This window comes from Macrotis lagotis, chromosome X, assembly GCF_037893015.1.
Source record: "Macrotis lagotis isolate mMagLag1 chromosome X, bilby.v1.9.chrom.fasta, whole genome shotgun sequence".
Taxonomy (NCBI): Eukaryota; Metazoa; Chordata; class Mammalia; order Peramelemorphia; family Peramelidae; genus Macrotis; species Macrotis lagotis.
This window is the reverse complement of record NC_133666.1, coordinates 675,642,234-675,664,406: the sequence shown is the minus strand read 5'-3', so window position 1 is coordinate 675,664,406 and position 22,173 is coordinate 675,642,234. Positions and strand designations below refer to the sequence as shown.

At 39.8% G+C, this 22,173-nt stretch overlaps 1 protein-coding gene across 1 annotated transcript in view; it reads left to right on the top strand.

The window, feature by feature from the left end:
• Positions 1–18,188, top strand: part of TBX5 (T-box transcription factor 5) — a 57,660-nt gene extending 39,472 nt beyond the window's left edge. Inside the window, exons 8-9 of the mRNA XM_074205853.1 lie at positions 7,052–7,278; positions 15,243–18,188. Coding sequence (XP_074061954.1) covers positions 7,052–7,278; positions 15,243–15,817 — 802 coding nt within the window. The 3' untranslated portion in view covers positions 15,818–18,188. The remainder of the gene's footprint in view (positions 1–7,051; positions 7,279–15,242) is intronic.
• Positions 18,189–22,173: the final 3,985 nt, after the last annotated feature.

The following is a 22,173-nucleotide window of genomic DNA, read 5'->3' as shown; positions in this document are numbered from 1 at the left end:
CATAAATGTATTTATTCATATAAAATATATATTATATTAGCACATAATTATGTATATATTTTATAATCTACCTATATATGAATATAGCTATATACAAACACATGCATATGTGCATTTATTTATGAACAAATATATGTGAGCATATACTTATATATATGCATACATACATTTATAAATCTATAATTTATTTATAACATGTATATACACACAAGTCCATATATGTGCATTTATATAGAAATATCTAATATTTTCATATATTTATACATACAATATGTATGTTATTGTTAAAATGTATCACTCCTTTGCCCCAATAAAACCCTCTGATGTAACCATGAAGTACATTTAAGCCAAGCAATTCTACACATTGGTATTGTCTAACAGAGTATGCCTCTCTCCACACCATCTCACTCAGAAGAGTTCAAAGTAAGTTGCTTCCCTGGTCAATTCCTCTTGTAGAATTAAGGGCTCATCAGATAGGCGCCCTGATCTTTCTTCCTTCTTCAACCATCTCTACCCTTGCTTAGTGGGTTGAGGATACCTTTAGTACAAGTTGATTCCTGGAGCTGGGAGACCTGCCTTGGCTAGTGGCAAGTCTGAACCACAGAGGAGGTATGATGGTTCTTGGAGCCCCATCTCTTCTCAGCCCAACTGGGGCAAGCTCAGTCACTTATATCCAGAGAGCTTGATCTATCCCAGAGGGTTAATAAGAAGCTGACATTATGTGCCCATTCATCTCATTTGTCTTTGCTTCAGAGAGTAAAGTTGTGTATGGATCCTTGAAGCCAGTTCATCCCTTTGGGCAGATGGACACGTTTTTCACAGGCCCTGAGATCACAAATGAAGTTGAAACAATCAAGACTCATGTCTCTGAGTACTGAGCCTAACCTACTCTGTCATCACTTACATAGATCTCATTTCCTAGAGTGGGGCTTCCTGTCACAGTATTTTCTGTGGGGGGAATGCAAGCTCTTCTTGATAAGTGGCAAGTACACAAACGACTAGCTTTGGGAAGTCGATTCTCTGCTCTTTCCCTTGTAGCCTACTCTGAAACATGAAGACTTTGCTAACACCTTGATAAGCCCCTCCCAGCTCTAACATCCCCTGTGCTGAGTCCCCCCAAGCTCTGACATTCCTTGTTCTAAGGCCTTTCCCAGCTTGGACATCCCCTGTTCTAAGACCCTCCCAGCTCTGTCATTCCCTGTTCTAAGGCCCAGCCTTGTTCTGTTATCTTCTGCTCTATGATTTCCTTGCATCCTTACATTCTGTGTTCTAAGGTTCCTCTCAGCTTAGAAATTCTGTATTATAAGGTTTTTCCAGGCTCTGATTTTCCATGTTTTAAAATTCTCCCTAGCTCTGAAGTCTGGGTTCTTTCAGCTCTGGTATTCCCTAATCTAAGACCCTTATTGAAGTGACACATTCTAAGAATCCCAAGTCCAGTTTTGGGGCTGTTGAGTTGATTTTTGGTGGTGACTGTGGGGAGGCCCAGCAGGGAGTAACCTCTGATTGCCCTTCAGATCAAACCCTGTGGGAGGCTACCCTCAAGTCGGCTCAGTTCTAGCCATGAATCTGATTTGGGGTATAGTTGGAACGTGTGACTGTGGGAAGTTAATAGAACCTCCCCTTACTCTTGTTTTCTTAACTGCTCAAAGTGGGGCAGACAAATCTTAATGACCGTTAATCCATCTCCCCAGGTTATTGGTGAGGATTGAGCAGTAAAACCAATTGTAAATCACTTTGTAAAAATAAAGGCCTATGTGATTATTTATTATTTACATGGGACCAAATCCCTGACTTGGGATTCTCCTTGCCAGCCCCAGCTGCTGGATATCCATGTTGGATAAGAATAATCTCCCTAATGTATTAGAAGGTTAATAACATGGGGAGGATCACTAGGGGCCTTAGAGGCAATCCCCCCCCCCATTAAAACAAATCAACAACTTACTGAATAAATGGTTAGTGAGAAGACTTACTCGATTGGCTAGAATGGGGGTTTTATGGTCTTCTTGGTTCACCCCAACTGGCTTCTCTATTAGTATGGAAAAACCTGCCAAGCACTGGGTAAGGTAATTGCCAGGGGGAGACTCGCCAGGACCCTGCCACCTGCTGCCATGAATGGTCAATTCAGGCACTGTGGTCTGAACATTGAACCCGTCCCTTCGTTAGCAGGCAGGCCAGGCAGGCAGTTGTGTCGGGGGTTTCAATATTCCCTTGTAAGGTTTTACAACCTCGAACCCTGGCAACAATGACAGCATTCACTGGGCCCGCTCATGCAAGACGAATGCAGAAAGGGGGCCAAGTCCACAAGCCCTGTTCAAGGTGAGCAGAGGGCATCTTATGGGCTTGAGCCTGGGCCAGGATTAAATTCTTGGTTCCTAGGTTGAGCTGAATCTTTGCATTGTGTGGAGTCAAGGTAATGGGAGACCCAACTTGCATATGGAAAAAAGCTACCAAAGCAATTATTGGACTTTATGTTGACTGGGGATCTCCAACCACTCAATCTTCATTTTCTTGGTAGAACAATTCATTTATCAAGAACAACTGACATTTTCATAGTTCTTTTAAAAATTATCTCACTTGAAAAATGACACGCCATCTCTTTTTTTTTTTTTGGTCTTTATATAACCTTGCCTAGAACACATTCCTTCCTTGTTTCATGTCTTGGAATCCTTAGCTTCTTTTGAACCTTAGCTCAGGTGCCACCTCCTGTAAAAAACTGTTACCGATCATCCTGTCTTTCCTCTAAAAAAATTCTTGTATTTATTTTTCATATATTGATAGGGTATTATCTTTTCTTAAGGGTAGGGATAATCTCATTTTTGCCTCTGTATCATCACTTGTGGTAGGACCCAATGTCTGACATACAGTGGGTGCTTAATAGCAACAGCTAGGTGGCCCAGGATTTCATATCACAGCATTTCATAAAATTGAAGAGAGTTCTCCTAGCCCCCAAGCCTCTTCTTCTTTACATTAAAAATCTCAACTTCCTTCAAACTTGATGACTTCAACACTAATGACTTGGAGTCAAGGATCTTTTTCATCCTAGCTCTCCTCCTATGGACATAATTTCAACAAACTAAATAGAGGAGAAATGTGGTATGGTGACTAGAGCCTGCTTGATTAATCATCAAGAAGACATGGGTTCAAATGACTCAGTTTCCTTATCTGTAACATGAGGCTAATATCTGTAGCACCTACCCATTGGGTCCTGGGACTCAAACAACCAGAATTTATGAATCCTCTTTTGTCATTGTTGTTTAGTCATTTTAGTGACTCTCCATGACCCCATTTGGGGTTTTCTTGGCAAAAATCCTTTGCCATTTCCTTCTTTAGCTCATTTTACTAGTGAGGAAACTGAGGCAAAGAAGGTGAAGTGCCTTGCTCAGGATCACATAGCTAATAAGTGAGACCAGAGTTGAACTTGTGATGATGAGTCTTACTGACTCCAAGTCAGGTACCATACTATCTATAGTAAGATAATTCTGGAATAGTAGAGTATACCACTTGGGGAAGACATAAATAGAAATGAATTCCTGCTGACCACATGTTGACTTAGAATTTAACATTTAGACCACAATTTAACATTATCTAGGATGCTTTATATTCTTATTACTTTATCAAACATTTCCCAATTACTTTTTAATCTGGTTTGGGTTCTTCTCTGTTGTAGATAACCTTTGCCCTATCCTTTGCCAAAATAAAACAAAGAGCCTGTCAATTTTCACCCTGTTTTGTGTTGTGTTTGGAACTCAGCTAGAGACCCTTCACTGCCATGTCCATCCTCTCTCTCATTTTTACACCTAAATTGAGGTCTTTATTACTACGTTCACCTTCTAGCTCAGATCTCCAAGACTGGAGATCTATTCTATTCTATTCTATTCTATTCTATTCTATTCTATTCTATTCTATTCTATTCTATTCTATTCATTTATTTAACAGTCATCTGCTGTGATTTTTGTGCTGTGCTAAGATTGTCCTTACATGGAAAGAAAAGCATCCCTGTCTTCAAGGTGCTCCCATTTGAGTAGGAGAGAGGACCACCATGTAAATAAATGAGTTCATATTAGACACATACAGAAATGATGGAGTAGAGACATGTTTCTAGAAGTTGGAAAATGTCAGCCTAATGAGATCACTGAGAGTATGGAAGGGAGTAAATGATAAGAATCCTGGAGAAATGGGAAGGTTGTTAAAAGCTTCATGAGTGAGGTGGTACTGGGAAGGTAGTTGGAATTCCTTGGAAAGAGGTCCTGTGTAAGGATTGGTTATGCTGCTGCCACCACCATTATGCTTAGGGGAACTTTGATAATCAGAAACAGGATTTGGTCTTTGTAGAACATAATTTTGGAGCTTGGTAATATTGCCTTATACTTTGAGAATTCCATGTATTTAGTCCCTTGTAAAATCTTGGGGCCAACATTTTCAGGCTATTTTCCCTTAATTAAAAAAAATAAACATCTCAATATTAAAAAAAAGAAAGGAAGTCCTCATCCCCAACCCACTCATCAGTTTTGCTAGAATGCCAACAATACGTCCTCTGAAACTAAATAGGCCTAATATAATTGCTATCAAAGTTCATGGGCTCCTACAAGTGTGTGTGTGTGTGTGTGTGTGTGTGTTTGTGTAGTTCAAACTGTGTAATGGAAAAAACATACAAAGTGGGAGTTAGAGGCACATCTGACTGAGGCATATTAAACCAAATTCATTCCATTAAACCATCTAGCCCTAAAGGGTGGTTCTTTTTGGAATCATTGTGGGTTAGGTTTTAATCATAAAGTGGCAGAATGCATAGGGTTACCAGCAGGGAATAGAAGAGATGAGATAGCCCTTAAAATACAGCAGGACAATGTCTTTAGAATGGAGAATAACAGTTCTAGGGAAGCTTCAGAACAAGGAATGTTCGAGCTGGGAGGAACTTTAGAATAAGGAACATCATTAGTAGGACATTGAGAACAGGGGGATGTCAGAGCTGGGAGGGGCCTTAGAACAAGGAATTGTTAGCAATGGAAGGGACCTTAGAATAGGGAATGTCAGAGTGAGAGAGGTCTAAGAACAAGGAATATCAGAGTTGGGAGGGAACTTAGAGCAGAAAATGCCAGGATTGGGAGGGGCTTCAGAACAGGGAATGTCAGTGATGAAAGGGGTCTTAGAAGAGAGAATGTCAGAGCTGGGAGGATCTTTAAACCATACCTAATCCAGTCTCCTTGTTTGACCAAAGAAGAGACCATCTTAGAGAAGGTCAATGACTCCTTTAAGAGAATTTAGGATATCAACAGCAATTGAAGTATCAGAATGAGGGGCCTCCTAATATCTAATCATCTGAAATGTTGCAGAATTTCTCCATGATTCAGTATTTGGTTGAAAGGTATCCTGGACAAATGTGAATGAGAAAGAGTTTGTGGCTTCCAGGGAAGATCCCTTCTTCAGAGACAGCTACAAATGGAAACTTTGCTGTTGACCTTTTAGGTCAGAGAAATCTATCTGCTCTCCCCTGCCCCCAACTACCCCCCTCTTTAGCACCAAGAGGTTTCAGGGGACACATCTGGATGATGTATGGAACCTCAACAAGGGCTAGGAGTTCATAGGAGTAAAAATATAAACATTTGAAGGCCACAGGCAAAGGAAACATGGTAGAACTTGGCTCTCCCCCCTCTCCAAGTTTGAGAAACATAGAATAAATCAAATGCTGGCCTACTTTACATAGTGAGAAGAATTAGGAGATCAAAGATTTGGTCCTTTCTCTTTATCAAATGTCCTGGTGACCCTGAGCAAGTCACTTCTCTTTTTTGGGCCTCAGTATCCCCACCTATAAAATGATCACATTAGGCTATTAGAGCTGGAAAGGTTCTTAGAGATTATGATAAAGTGTATTAAATTAGTATGGAATTCCTTAGTCTCAGAAGTGGTGGAAAATGATAACTATTCAGCAGCCAGGACAAGACACCAAATCCACCAACATTTAAGAGGCCACTAAATATCAGACCCTGTACTAGGTTCAGGTGAAAAAAGAAAAGAAAAAGAACAAACAAATAGTCTATGCCTTTAAGGAACTCATACAGCATGCAGACAACTATGGGCAAGAAAGATAATTATAATAGCTAGAATTTAGATAAGTTTGCAAAGCCTTTTTGTGTGCAAACTCAATTGGTCATCCACCTTGGGAGGTAAAGGATGTTGTGATCCTAGTTTTGTTGTGGTTTTTTAAGTCATTCTCCAGTTCTTTTTACAGCTGAGGAAACTGAGGCAAGCATGGTTAAGCGACTTGCCTAGGATCACATGACTACTAAGTGTCTGAAGTCAAATTTGAAGTCAGGGCTTCTTATGTTAGATAGAAAGCTGAGTCAGTTACCTTCATGGCTGTATTTACACACACAAACACCCCCCAAAAAAAAAACTCACTGGTGGGTTTGAAGTTCTTTGCTTTATCCTCAACTTGATTTAATCCATCTTCTGTGATGGCTTTCTCTGTGATGTGACTGCCGGGCAAACTAAAATTTTTTGGAGCCATAGATGAGAGTTGGGTGGAGGTGGACACCCTTCCACCAGAGGTGTAATCTTTCCTGGACACCCCAAATATGAGAAGGCTTCCCTTGGTGTGTTAGGAGGATGAAAACAATTTCTTCCAAATTCCATGAAGGCAACTGAAGCTGGTGCTGTGGATCACTTAGAGTTTGGTCAAACATTGGAGATGCCAAGGTCACCCATCGCATCCTGGGCAATCACCAATTGTCTTGATTTTTGTCTTGCCACTGGAATTCCATGACATTATACAGTTCTGCTTCCCTTCAATCCAATTTGCCCAGGAGTCAGACTTCACCACCAAGGACAAACAAGAAAAATGCCTAATAGCCCTCTCCATAATACATTATGCTTATAATTGTTTAATTGAGAAGAAAGGGGTGTATCTAGTCTGTGAGACTGACCCTATCTGTGTTACTTTTTCTCATATTTTCAGTATTTGCATTTTATATCTCTATATATTTTCTAGACCAAAGATCAAAAATCAGTTTTTAAAGTGAACCCAATGTATTTTAAACACCCTTGTGTTTTCCAGTAAAGAGTACCCTGTGGTTCCCAGGAGTACAGTGAGACAGAAGGTTGCTGCCAACCATAGCCCCTTCAGTGGGGAGGCCAGAGTTCTCTCAGCCTCTTCTAATTTGGGGTCCCAGTACCAGTGTGAGAATGGTGTCTCCAGTACTTCCCAGGACCTGCTGCCCCCTCCCAACCCATATCCACTGTCCCAGGATCATGGACAGATTTATCATTGCACCAAGAGAAAAGGTAAGCCTTCTCTCCCCGCCATAATTGCTCCCCATTACTTCTCTCCTCCCTTCTGTCCTTTCCCAATCCTTCCTTATTCCATGATGCTCTTTACTCCTTCTCAAATCAATATTCCTTTCCTCACTCATTTTGGAGAGCTTGGCAAATATCTTACTTTTATTCAGGATAAAAAAGGTTGTAATAGCTAGCAGAGACTAAGGAAAAGAAAGAATACCTACAACAGCAACCACCATGAGGGAAGTAGTAAGGAAGGCTAAAGGAACATGAGAGATTATCTGGGAGATCACACTCCCTCAGAGCCAGCAGGTTTCCCAAAGAAAGATGAACGGGCATAGACTCTTGAGCTACCATGACAGCCAAAGTTAGATGAGGTTTTTGGCAATCAAGAAGTTTTTATTAAGTACCAGTTGTATACGAGCACTGTATTGAGGATAAAAAAGAAAAGAAAAAAGCCAACAAAATGAATACAAAAGCACCTGGTTTCTAAAACACTATCTGGAATTATAATTTAGAGAGATCATTGAATCTGTTTTCCAAGAGAGGAAACTGAGGCTAAGAGAAGGGAAATGATTTATCTGAGACCAGAGAATTGCAGAGCTAGAACTCCACTAGAAACCAGATCTTTTGGCTCTCCTATACCAGGGCTCTTCCCATAATGCTACATTGTTTAAGATAAGCTTCTACAGTCATGCCCAGACTAAAACTCATTTGTATGAAATGGCTGTTTTGTATGGTATAGCATTCTGGGTTGGGACTCCAGAGTTCTGGTAATACCTCTGATATTTATTAGTTGTGTGACCATGGGGATATCACTTATTCTTTCTGAGATTCCCTAGTCACATTTTTAATAACACTTATTAGACCCCAGGGTTGTCATATGGATCAAATAATAGAACTTTTCAAATATAAAATTACTTCATAAATGTTAGCTTCTGCTTCTTCTTTCTTCTTCTTCTTCTTCTTTTTCTTCTTCTTCCTCTTTCTCCTCTTCCTCCTCTTTCTCCTTCCTCTTCTATTTCCTCTTCTTTTCTTTTCCCTCTTCTTTTTGTTCTTATTCTTCATATGTCATGGGTCATGAGTTATGGGGATATTCAATTTCATTCAGGAAACCATTCAGGAATAAGGAACAGGTGTCTTGTTCAAGCTTCTTTGGACTGGTAGAGTGAACTGGGCTTTACCTGGCTAGAAGTCAAGAGAATCTGGGTTCAAATCCTCCTTCAGATTCTTTCTATCTTTTGTGACCATGAGATAGTCATCAATCAACAAGCATTTATTAAATACCCACTGGATGGAAAGTCACAAAAATAGAAAGAAATATCTCTAAGCACAGCTCCTTAGTTGGAGAATCTGGGTCAGATAAACAATATCCAAAACTGAGGCGTGGGGGAATCAGATGAAACTGACTCAAGAGAGCCTATTGTTTTGTTTTGTTTTGTTTTGTTTTGTTTTGTTTTGCTTTGCAAGGCAATGGGGTTAAGTGGCTTACCCAAGGCCACTCAGCTAGGTCTTTATTAAGTGTTTGAGGTCACATTTGAACTCAGGTCTTCGTGACTCCATTCTCTATTCACTGTGCCACCTAGCTGCCCTGAGAGAGAGCCTATTGTTAAGTGTTAAATGTTAAATGTTCAGTACCAGCATTTGCATCACAGATTTTGGCAAGTGCTTCATATCAAGGCTTGATTCATTGTTTTATTGATTGTCTAAATTTATAGGAAATGATGGAGAAAATGTTAAGATGCAAATTTAGTTTTAAAAATGCATACATGCCCCAGCCCCCCCCCCCCCCCCCCCAGATCTGGTCATTAAACATTTATTTACCAGCACACTCCTGTTTCTAATCCAATCCAATTTAATTCAGCAAATTATTAGCAATTTCCTACGGTGTATTCAGTGCTGGGAATAGAAACACCATGGAATAAATGATCCCTCTCCTCAAGTAGCTTGCATTCTAGTATGAGATAGTAGGTAATGTTATTGTTGGACACTCATTCAGTCATGTCTGACACTTCGTGACCCCATGGACTGTGCTGTCTGTGGAATTTTCTTGGCAAAGATAGTAGAATGGTTTGGCAGTTCATTCTCCAGTAGATTAAGGGAAGCAAAGATGAAGTGACTTGCCAGGATCACATGGCTAATGAGTGTCTGAAGCTGAATTTGAGCTCAGATGATCGTGACTAGTGCTTCATCTAATTGCCTATAGTAGACAGAAATATTGATACCAGTTTGTAGATCCAGGGTGCTCTCCAGTTTGGTTTTCTCTGATCAGAGATCTATAGTTAAAGTCAGTCATGTCCCCATCTCTGTGAGAAAGTTACAGTCTCCCAACTACTGCTAGCTGTTTTCATGTTTTGTTTTGTTTTCAATTCCCTAACACAGTGACTTTGGTTCAAGTGTGATTTTCTTCTTGGAATCCAGCTTCTAGAAGAATCCATGTATCTTCTCCTAGCCCCTAACCTCACCTCCAAAAGCCAGCTTGGTCTGGGAATTGTTCTGGATCTAGAATCCCCTCAGATCAAGACCTTGTTCCCAGAGGTTCCCAGCTTACCTGGTGCACATCTGAATGATCCAAACCTTAAAAGCCTGAACAATATCACTTGAAAAGGCTCCCTGGCAATGTTCCCAGCCTATCTACTCTGACACATGTACACAAATATTTCTGAGTCTCCTTTCTGAGCGACTGTTTGAGCTGTTCTACAGAGCAGAGGTGGAAGAGATTTTTCTCAGCAGATGAACCTGATAAAGGAATCCTTCTAAGACCTTAGTTGGGGGTCTATTTTAAGTTTGCCATCTTTTATGTCCTTTGCTCATTGGCCATGGAGCCCCTATCTAGTATTCCAGACTCTATTGTGGTCCATCCTGACTCAGGACTGGAGAGAGGGGTCTCTGGGGGCCCCCTACAAAGAGTCACAAGGTTTGAATTATAAAACATGATTGATTAAATTAATACCAGACCAAATGAAGGGGAAGAAGGAATTTAAAAAAGAAATCCATGCCCTTTATAGATTAAATATTTACAGTGACATGAATATAAACAAATTCTTCTAAATCCATTTGGAAATCTTTGAATATCTAATGGATGAATGCAAACTTGATGTTAAGAAGTATTGTCTTTGTTAAGCTGGGGCAAATTTTTCCAAGATTCAGTTTAAGAATTAAAATGATTATTAAAAGGGACAGGGTCTCAGAGAGATCCCCCCCCACATTGGGCTCCTTCACTGACCACTGGGAGGTAGAACAGTTTGTCCTTGTTTGGATTGCTCCCTCCTCCCCAAAGAATCAAACGATGGCAACCAACAGACTTTGAGCAGGAAGGTGCCTTTGGGGTCCCCTTAGTTAGCTAAAAACCTTTCAATTTCATCAGAAAGAATCTGAGGTTCAGAGTTTGTGTGACTTGCTCAGAGTCACAGTTAATTAATTATTCAGGCTCTGTGGCCTCAAATCTTGAAGTCTTGCTGTTGTATCATGATTTTGGCTAGTGATAGGAGAAGCAGGTAGTAGAATGATTGTTGAGTTCAGAGTTAGAGAATCTGGGCCAGATAACTTAGATGTCTTCCTATAGGGTGTGAGCTGGAGTCAACTCAGACTGGTTTCAGAGAAATAAGCTGTTAAATTTTACTATGAGCATTTGCACTTTGGAAATTGGGAAATGTTACAAATTAGATTTTTTGAACCAAAGCAGATTGACAAGAGAGTCAGTTGTTAAATTTCAAATCAGAGTCTTAACTGTTTCCTTTCTACCTCTGTCTTTGGGTAAATTATTTAACCTGTTGGCCTCAGTTTCCTCACCAAAAAAAAGGAGGAAATTGGACTTGATGGCCTTTCAAGTCCCTTTCAACTCTAAAACTATGACACTGTGATCTTGGGCAAGTCCATTTGCTTCACTGTGTCTCAGCTTCCTTGACTGTAAAAGTGAAGAACCCAATGATTCCTTCCCATTCTAAGATCCTATGATTTAAACTCTAATATCCATTGATAAAGGTAAGGAGGCCACTGCTTTGGTGACTAGACAGTTCCTTAACAGTGCATCTCAGACTCCATGCCTGCCTGCCTTAGCCTTAGAAATCTCTGCCCTTCTCACCCCACTGTCTTGCCTGTCCCAGAGAAGTGACAGGCAGCATTCCAGTCCATCTCCGACTGCTCTGTGTCCAGACAACTCCAGCCCATTCATCATGGGCGTCCACACTGTAAGGTGATAAGGAATCAGCAGAAATTTCCTTCTAGTTTGGAACCCCTGTTAAGTGATGCCTCCTTGGGTGGTTTCCCCACCCCCAGGCATCTCCATTATCTCATTTCCCCTCATTGTCACTGAGGAGACAACTATCTCTTTGCCAGTGTTCTCCTGAGCTGGGGCCGGGTGATGGGAAAGGGCCAGAGCTGGTCAAAGGGATGGATGGAGGCCTTGTGTTTGGCCTCTACTGTCTCCTGACTATCTGGCTCCCAGTGGATTGAGCTTTTATCAATGCCAGGCCACGCAGGGGGCAGGGCTGGGGCCTGGGAGAGACCCCCACTGGGCTCTTCTAGTGGCCACTGGGAGGTAGAGCAGCTCTGCCCTTGTTTGGACCCTCCCCCCCATCTAAAGTATCAAACAATAGCAGCCAGCAGGCAGAATTTCACTGAAAGCACCAGAATGAGTAAGGAACCTTTCAATGAGTTTGCTTTTAAAAGGAGAAGCAGGAATGAGGTCGGGTGAAAGGACTGAAATGCAGTCTCCCATTTGTCTGGTCCTCCTCAGTGCAGTGATACATTGGGTGAGGTTAGAGTCAGGAAGACTTGAATTCCAGTTTTGCCTCAGATACTTACTAGCTGTATGATGGAAGCAAGTCACTTAATCTCTCCCATCCTCAGTTTCCTCATCTGTAAAATGGAAGAATGGGACTTGATGACCTCTTAAAGTTCCTTTTAGCTCTAAATCTATAATCCTATGATATTATGACATGGAGTTAAGGAGAATTGGGTTTCAGTCTCAAGTCAAGTAATTTCTAGGAGCCTCAGTTTCCACATCTCTAAAGTGGGAAAGATAAAACCTATATTATAGGACTGTTTTGGGGGTCAGATGAGATATTGTGTGTAGAATGCTTTGAAGCATTCAGAACATATTATTCAAAAAAACCTTTGATGTCCATTTTTATATCCTAACATCCTTCCCTTTCCAGTAGTCTTTCCATTGTTATACTAGGCCTTGAATCCAAAATGAAATCATTTGCCAGGACTGCAATTCTTCCTCGGCAAAACTGAGATATTAATATCTATTGTTCCTTCCTCTTAGGGTTGTCAAAGCTATGACAACACCAACAACTAACATTTATAAAGCACCTACTATGCATTAAGAGCATGAAAAGTATGATTCCATTTGATCCTCACACCAATTCCTGGAGGGGGAGAGTGTGTGTGCAGCTATTATACCCATTTTACAGATGAGGAAACTAAGGCAAACAAGATTAAGTGACTTCTCCAGGATCACACAAATAGGAAGTGCTGAGAATGGATTAGAACTCAGATCTTGCCTGATGCTCTATCAATGGCCCCACTCAACTATCAATGTGCTGCATGACCCTGAATGAGCTGGGGAAGGAAATGACAAACCACTTTAAGATCTTTGCCAAGAAGACCCCAAATGATGTCATGAGGGGTTGGACGTGCCTGAAATGACAGAACAACATAAATGCCTTGTGTTAATCTCTTGCCATTCATAGAAAGGCCAATGAGGATCTCTTCACTCAAGGAGCTCACGGTCTAAGCTTCCCAGGATTGTTGGAACTTGTGTGAAGAACGTTGCACATCTAAATTAGCTAAGAAATACTTGCTATCATCTTTGTTCTGTGACCTTAGGCTTCTTACAGCTCTGCCATTCTGAGGTCCCTCCCAGTCTGCCATTCCCTATTCCGATGCCCTATTTCAAAGTCCCTGCCAGTTCTGACACTGTCTGTTCTAAGACCCCTCCCAGGTTTCAAATTCTCTTTTCTAAGATCCTTCCTTCATCTTTGACATTCAGTGTTGAAGGGAAATTCAAATATTATGTTCAGCTCTGCTATTCCATGTTCTCATAGACTGTGGTTTAATATCCCTTTTAACTTTGATCTTTTAGTATTTTCTTTTTTGCAAGACTTTGAGTCTAAGTGACTTGCCTAAGGTCATATAGCTAAGTGAGCATTAAGTGCCTGAAGTCAAATTTGAACTCAGGTCCTCCTGATTCTAGGCTGTGCCACCTAGCTGTTCCTAGTTTTCATCTTTTATGTACTAAATTTCTGCCCAGCTCTTATATCCTTTGATTCATAGAAAGCCTCTCCTAGCTTTGACATTTTCTGTTCTAAGGATCCTTGACTTCAAACACTATGGATTCTCAACTCCTTTCTAGGTTTTAGGATTTCTATTTATTTAGAATTCAAACAACTAGATACATTTTTTTTCAATACTATCAAATAAAGAGATCTTTTTTTATAGTAATGAGTCTTGGAAATTTGGGGTACTGGAGTGACTTCTGATTTTTCACAGAAAGACTCAGTTCTCCCTCTATTTTGTCTATTTTATGGATATTCTTTGAAAAAAAAGTGATCCTAACTACTTTCCACTAACCTCCCACACTCTCTGGGAAAAAATGGGAACTTATATTAATATTATGTTAAATTTATGCAGGCCCATTTTTCCCCCCAAAATTATCTGCATAGTGACATTCAATTCTTGTCACAACCCTATGAGGCAAATCTCCTCTTTACAAGTGAGGAGACATAGGTATGGAAAGAGGTGAAGTGATTTGTCTGTGGTTACATAGATGTCAGAGATTTTGGAGATGGATTAACTGTACATCCTTCCAGACAAAAATCTAGTGTTCTTGTCATGATGCCTATCATCAGACAGTAATGAAAATCCATCTCCATAGATTGCATCCAAGTTTGTTTCCATGAATGCAAAACCCTACACCTTGCTCAAGCTAGAGAGGATTTGAAATGGTCAATGGCCAGTCTGAATGAGGGAATTGCCATTTCATTCTTCTAAGGATCAGGATCAGATCTCTGGTGAATTAAAGACAGGAATTGATAATTTTACGATTTTCCCAAAATGTGTGCTGGCCCCTTTCTTATTTTTCTTTCTTTTACTTGCAGCAAATTTGGAAGGGGATCAGAAACTCTTGAGTAGTATTTTCCTCCCCCTCCCTGCCAAGGGTACCCTGCAGCTGTATTTTCTATTATCGCAAAGGGGAAACGCCCTGGTTAAATGGAAAAATTTGATGGTTGTAACTCAAGCAACAATGGAAAAAATTCCAAGCTATGGATCTTATCATCTCTCCTCTCTTCTTTTCATTTCTCTCCTCTCCTCTCCACCCCTCTCCTCTCCTCCCCTCCCCTCCCCTCCCTTCCCCTCCCCTCCCCTCCTCTCCCCTCCTCTCCTCTCCTCATTCCAGTCTTCTCCCCTCCTCATCCCTCTCCTTTCCTACTCTGCCTTCTCCTTCCTTCCCTTCATTTCCCTTCTGGACTCAGTTTCTTGGTCTGTAAAATTGGACCAGATGACTTTCCAGAACTAAATCGTGTGATCTTATTAGCTCATCTTTGGGTCTTAGTTTCCACAGCTGTAAAATGAGGTGTTTGGTCTAGGTGATCTCTAAATCCAGACCTTTGGGTATAACCTTTGCTAGATCATCCATAACATAGTGGAAATGGCCACTGTTATACTAGGATCCAAAGTCAAACTTCCTAACCAACCAGTGAGCTTTTGTTATGTGGCGCTTCTGCAACCTATAAGTCCTTGGGCAATAAATTACTTAACTTTTCTATAAAATGAGCAAGTTAGACAGAATGACCCCTGAAATACATCCCAGATATAAGCCTGTGATTAATATTCATGATCCATGAATCCTTCTGCTTATCCCTTACCCAGTCCATACTGAGGGCTGCTATTGCCACCTCTCCCTAACTGTCCTTCGCCTGACTCAGGGTCCTGTGTGTATTCACTTTCTTGTCTTTTAGCAGATGAGGAATGTTCCACCACTGAGCATCCCTACAAAAAACCCTACATGGAGACCTCCCCCACCGAAGAGGACCCCTTCTATCGCTCCAGTTACTCCCAGCAGCAGGGGCTGAATCCCTCCTACAGGACTGAATCTGCCCAGCGCCAGGCTTGCATGTATGCTAGCTCTGCTCCCCCCACAGACTCTGTGCCCAGCCTGGAAGACATTAGCTGTAACACATGGCCCGCCATGCCTTCCTACAGCAGCTGCACAGTGACCGCCATGCAGTCTGTGGATAGACTTCCCTACCAGCATTTCTCAGCCCACTTCACTTCAGGGCCCTTGGTGCCCCGTTTGGCTGGGGTGGCCAATCACAGTTCCCCCCAACTTGGGGAGAGCATGTTCCAGCACCAGACGTCTGTCTCCCATCAGCCTGTGGTTCGGCAGTGTGGGCCGCAGACCAGCCTCCAGTCCCCTGGCAGCATACAGCCAACTGAGTTCCTATACTCCCATGGGGTACCTCGAACCCTCTCTCCTCATCAGTACCACTCTGTCCATGGGGTGGGCATGGTGCCAGAGTGGAGTGAGAACAGCTAAGACTGAACAAGGGACTATGATGGCAGACATAAAAGAAATGGGAGGATGAAAGACAGAAACCCCCTTTGGCAAGATTTCATCAAACTGGGCCCTTGTGCTAGTTGGACGCTGATTTGAAACCACAATTCAAAAAATGTGACTTCTTTGTTTTGTTTCAAAAACTCACCCCCACCTCCCAAAAAGCCCAACCCCACCAAAAAAACCTTCTCCATGATTCCATCTCCTCTTACCTTCCAAATCCATCTATCCTGAGGCCTGAGTTGTATTTCTTCATCTCAACATCAGAGTTGTAACTAGGGTAGGCCAACTAGGGCTTGGCCCCAGGGTGCCCTGATTTAAAGGGCATAGAAAGCTCTTGCAATCAATCAAAATTAACACATCAAGTCAAGAAACATGTATTAAATATTTACAATGTGCTAGACACTGTGTTAATTGCTGAGGATACAAAAAAAGGCAAAACAATCTCTAACCTCAAGAAACTCACTTTCTAATGGGGGAGACAACATTTTAAAGTGCCTACTCTATAAGAAGCACTGTGTTAGCTGAGATAAAGAAACAATTTCAATTGGAGACTTCAATGAGCTCTTCCTTCATTTTCCTTTGTTCCTCATTGACCTTCAACCTCCTCCCAACAGTGGCCTTGATTCATGGCAGCGTTTCAGGGTCTTTGTTTTTCCTTTACCCCCAACTCTTGATAATGAATATCAACCTTTTTTTTTAATCACTTGCCTCAGACACTGTTTAGTCCTTGGTACGTCTCTTCTTAAAACATAGTCAATTAATCAACCTTTATGAAGTGCCTGTGATGTAGGTGGCACTATCCTAGGTGCTGGTGATAAAGAGACATATAAAAAATAAAAAACAAAAAAAGGAAAGAAAAGAAAAGAAGCAAAACAGTTCCTGCCCTCAGAGAGCTTACTTTCTAATGTCTCCCTTCTGGTCTTCAGACATCCTTCCTATTCTTCCTGACTCTCTTATCACAGAGTTCTACATCCTGGGAGCATTGGATCTTTTGTTTCCTGGCCCTAATCCCTTGGTGGTAATGGTAACATTGCGATATGATAAATGATAATATATTTTTTCTTTTTCTTCTCGTAAAGGGACCCGGTCCCTTTTTGGGTGCAGGGAAACCTAGACAGGATGTATTACAAAGTGTGCTTGTGTATGGGTTATTGTTTTTTTTTAATCATCTCTTATTTCTTCTTCTCCCTCCCACCCAAAACCCACATTCCCCTTAACTAAGAAAGATAGGTATCTACCTCTGACATGTGCTGTTTCTGCAAATATCTACTACAACCTTTGTGTTTGACCTGTATAATAAATCTGACACTCCCTTTTGACTTGCCAATGGGACTAAGAAAGCTATTCCTGTCTAGGCCTGGAGATGTTTCTTTCAAAAGACCTTGTTTTCTTTCCTACTTTCTCTCTTTATAGTCAACCCACATTGAAATGTGGGTTGATGGGAAATGTGTTGCTTTGGCAGAAAATAAAATATGGTGGTTTCAACTTGGGCAGAACTTCAATGATAAGAGGATTACTAGTTCAGGAGTTGACAGAAGAGACAGACCACCAGCTCAGGAGTTGATGGAAAGGACAAAGCACCAGCTCAGGAGTTGACAGAAGACAAAGAAAAGCCAAAATAAATTCACTTACTGACCAAAAAGAAATCCAGTCAAGACTTCAGCCTCTATTCCCTGCCCTTCAACCCACTTGCCCTGCCTTCAAAAATGGAAGATTTTGCAAGACACTGTCTTCTTTTCAAATTCTTTATTTCCAAAGAAACCACAGTAATGCCAAAAGGAAACAAACTATGTTGGGTGGTGGTGGGATTTTTTTTTTAAAGAGCATAAAATGGTAAAAAAAAAGTTTGTAAGTAAAACTATTGCAGGGTTCTTCAGATGTAATATTTTACTGGTACTATTTATTTATAAATAGGAATTCTAATTAAGTAATAATAGGTAATAAAACCAGTGTATCTGCTGGTTAAGAGCTTTTTATTTTATTGATACTAAGTTTGATGTTTTTTCTCCCCTTTTCACAATGCTTTTCTTGTATTTTTTTTTAAATTGACCCTAATGAAAAGAACAGGGTAAAATGTCTGAGTGTGGGAAAGCGTGAGTAAGCATGTGGATGGCTGTGAGTGTGTTCTTGCTATGTCCTCATCTATGTTGCTAAGGAAAAAATATCCCCAAGTATTCTTTCCATATTCTTGTGTGTCAATTTAAGCCTAATAAATGCCAGTGCTTCAAAAGCACCAAGCACCCAGATACTTGCCTTGTTGATTTTTCTAGTTCTTTCTGTCAGTCAACATCTATCAAATGCCTACTGTGTATCAGTCCCTGTGTTAAGCACTGAGGTACAAAAAAGTAAAAGACAGTCCCTGCTTTCAACGAGTTTACCATCTAATGGGGGTGGGGAGGTGAGAAAGACAACATACAAATAAATATAGAAAATGCAAGCTATATAAAGGATAATTAGGAAATAATGGACAGAGGGAAAGTATTGGAAATAAGACTGAGCAGGGAAAGCTTCCTTTAAGAGGTGGAATTTTAGTTGTGACTTAAAAGAAGCCAGGGAGATCAAGGGCTAGAATAGAGAAAGGAGAGCATTTCAGGCATGGGGGCTAGCCAAAGAGAACTCCTAGAGTTGAAAGAAGGAATATCCTGTTTGTAGAAAAACAAAGAGGTCAATGTCACTGGCTTTCAAAAAAACGGAAGATTTTATTTGATAGATTAAAGGCAGGATGTGGCGGCAAGTTTTCACTAAGTAGTCACTCTATGCCTGACACTGTCAGGGGAGCTCACATAGAGTGGTGGAGACAACATGCAAACAACTCTGTACATACAAGATGCATGTTGGAGGAGAAAGGTTTTGGCTGCCCCATCTGCTCATTTTTCTTGTCCCTAATTCTATTGTCTGTGTGTATGCCATTTCTGAGCCTCAGTTTCCTCATCTATAAAATGGGGGAGGGTGAACTAGATTACCTCAAAGATCCCTTCCAACTCTAATTCTATGAACCAATGAAGTGTCTGAAAGAGCATAAGTAGAAGAGGGTGATCACTTGCTTAAGAGGATAGGTAAAATTTGGAGTAGTAAGGGAGAGTCAGAGAGCCACAATGCAGTCACACAATTGGATCTGTCCAACAATAGGGTAGGTTGTCTTTGATAACGATGGATTCTTCTTCATTGGGAGGGATTCAGAAGGAAAGATACCATTTGTGAGAAGAGTTAATGAGTGCATTTTAGCAGAAATACCGCTAAATTTGACATCAATGACTCTAGATTTGAAACCTGCCTCTGTTCCTTACTTCATGTTAAATCAAACTTCTCTGATCTTTTAATTTCTTTTTCTTTAAGCTGAGAAAGAAAATTACAGACCAATTTCCCTAATGAATATTGATTCAAGAATTTTAACAAAATATTATTACCAAAGAGACAACAATAATTTATCAGAAGGATAATACATCACAATGAGATGGGATTTTTTTTTACCAGGGATGCAAGGTTGGATCAATATTAGGGAAATGATCAGCATGATTGAGCCTATTAATAATAAAACTAATAGGGTGGCTAGGTGGTGTAGTGGATAAAGCACCGGCCCTGGAGTCAGGAGTACCTGGGTTCAAATCCGGTCTCAGACACTTAATAATTACCTAGCTGTGTGGCCTTGGGCAAGCCACTTAACCCTGTTTGCCTTGCAAAAACCTTAAAAAGAAAATAATAAAACTACTAGAAATCATATGATTATCTCAATAGATATAGAAAAAGCTTTTGACAAAATATAACACCTATTTCTATTAAAAACATGGGGGAATAAAATAGGAATAAATGGAGTTTTCCTTAAAATGATAAATATCTAAAACTATCAGCAAGTGTTATATTTAATGATGATAAGTTAGAAGCTCTCCTAATAAGATCTGGGGTGAAACAATGATGTCCAATAGTACCACTATTATTCAATATTGTACAGGAAATGCTACTTCTAGCAACAAGAGAAGAAAAAGTAATCAAAGCAATTAGAATAGGCAAAAAAGGAAACAAAACTATTACTCTTTGCAGATGAAATGATGGTATACTTATATAATCCCAAGAAATAAGCTAAAAAAGCATTGAAATAATTAACAACTTTAGTAAAAAAAAGTGATAGGATAGAAAATAAATCCATACAAATGATTAGCATTTCAATTTATTGCCCACAAAGTTGAACAAGAGATAGAAAGAGAACTTCCCTTTGAAATAACTGTAAAGAATATAAAATATTTGGGTGTCTACCTGCTAAGACAAACCCAGGAACTCTATGAACACTCCATGATTCTTCTTCAGGAGTAGTTTGTACCAAATGCTTTATAGATCTAGAAAAGAATAGTAACAAAATTCATCTGGATGAACAAATGCTCAAGAACAAGGGAATTAATGAAAAGACTGCAAAGGAAGATGGTCTGGTTGTACCAGCTCTAATGAAAGCAATCATTAAAACTATTTGGAATTAGTTTAAGAAATAGATCATGGATCAATGGAATAGATTAGATATACACAATACAGCGGTAAATGATGTTGTAATCTAGTGTTCGATAAACCCAAAGGCTTGAGTTTCTGGGCTAAGCACTTACTATTTGACAAAAAACTTCTGGAAAAACTGGAAAAGAATAATGCAGAAACTAACATCTCAGACCCTATAGCAAGAGAAGGTCAAAATGGGTACAGGATTTAAATATAGAGGGTGATACCATAAGTTAATTAGGAGAACAAGGAATAATGTATCAGTCAGATCTATGGAAAGGGGAGGAGTTTATGACCAAACAAAAGATAGAGAACATTAGTAAATGCAAAATGGATAATTTTGATTACATTAAATTAAATAAATTAAATTGATTGAGGTTTTGATGGAGGTTTTGTTCCTAATTTAATAGTTAAAATATAAAACAGTTGGTCCTGTGAGCCACAAAATAATGTAAAAAACATTTAAAGCCATGATACTGGTACCAATTTGACAAATACTCAGTGGGTGATGTCATAGCAATAGTTGTGAAAATAGACTTGCTTCCTTTCTCTTTGCATGATTGTAATTTTGATTACATTAAATTAAAATGAATAAAATCAATGCAACCAAGATTAAAAGATATGCAGTAAGTTGGGATATATAATGAACTGAGTCAAATTTATAATAGTTAAAGGATATGAATAGGCAGTTTTCAGATGAAAAAATTAAAGTTATTTAAAGTCATATGAAAAAATGTGCAATTAATTGTTGATTACAGAAATGCAAATTTAAACAACTCTGAGGCACCACCTCACAACTATCAGATTGGCCAATATGACAAAAAAGGAAAATGAACAATATTGAATGGAGATATGGGCAAACTGGGACACCAATTCTCTCTGAAATTGTTAACTGATCCAATTGCTCTATTCTATAGAGCAATTTGGAACTATGACCAAAAGGGCAGTCAAACTGGGTATAACTTTTGATCCAGCAATACTCCAAATAGGCCTGTATCCATAAGGGATCATAAAAAGGGAAAACGACCAAATATTTATTATAGCTCTTTTAGTTATGTCAAAGAACTGGAAATTGAAAGGATGCTCATCAATTGGGGAATGGCTAAATAAACTGTGATTAATGAATGCAATGGAATTCTATTGTGCTATAAGTAATGTGAGCAGGTGGATTTCCAAAAACCTGGCAAAACTTATGTAAACTGATGTTGAGTGAAGTAAGAAGCAGGAGAACATTATACACACTAACAGTGACATTGTACGATGATCGACTAGGATAGCAGTACAATAATCCAAGACAATTCCAAAAGGCAACTGTGAGATCTTGGGCAAGTCACTTAATTCTACTGCTTTGCCAAAAAAATAAATAAATAAAAAGACTCATGATGGAAAATGCAATACAAATCCTGAGAAAGCTATGGAATCTGTATAAAGATTGAAGTAAATTATTCTCCCCCCCCCCTTTTTTCTTTCTTGTGGCTTTCCTCTTTTGACCTAATTCTTCTTACAATATGACTAATGTGAAAATGTCTTTAACATGATTTTATATGTATTACCAATATTAGATTGCATGTTATATCGGTGAGGAGGAAGAGGGAAACATTTAAAATGCAACACCTTAGAAAAATGAATGTTGAAAACAAAAAAAAATCAATTGGGAAAGGTTTACGAAATAAATAAAATGACAATACAACAACACATTGAAATGAGAGGTGGGAGGGGAACTGTCTTAAGATACCATAGCTAATGATAAAACTTTCAATCTTGTACTTTTACTCACAGGCAAAAACCACCTAGTGACCAAATCATGCTATATTCCCTAGTTAGGATTGCTTAGTTAGTTGGGTTTCTGCAGGTTG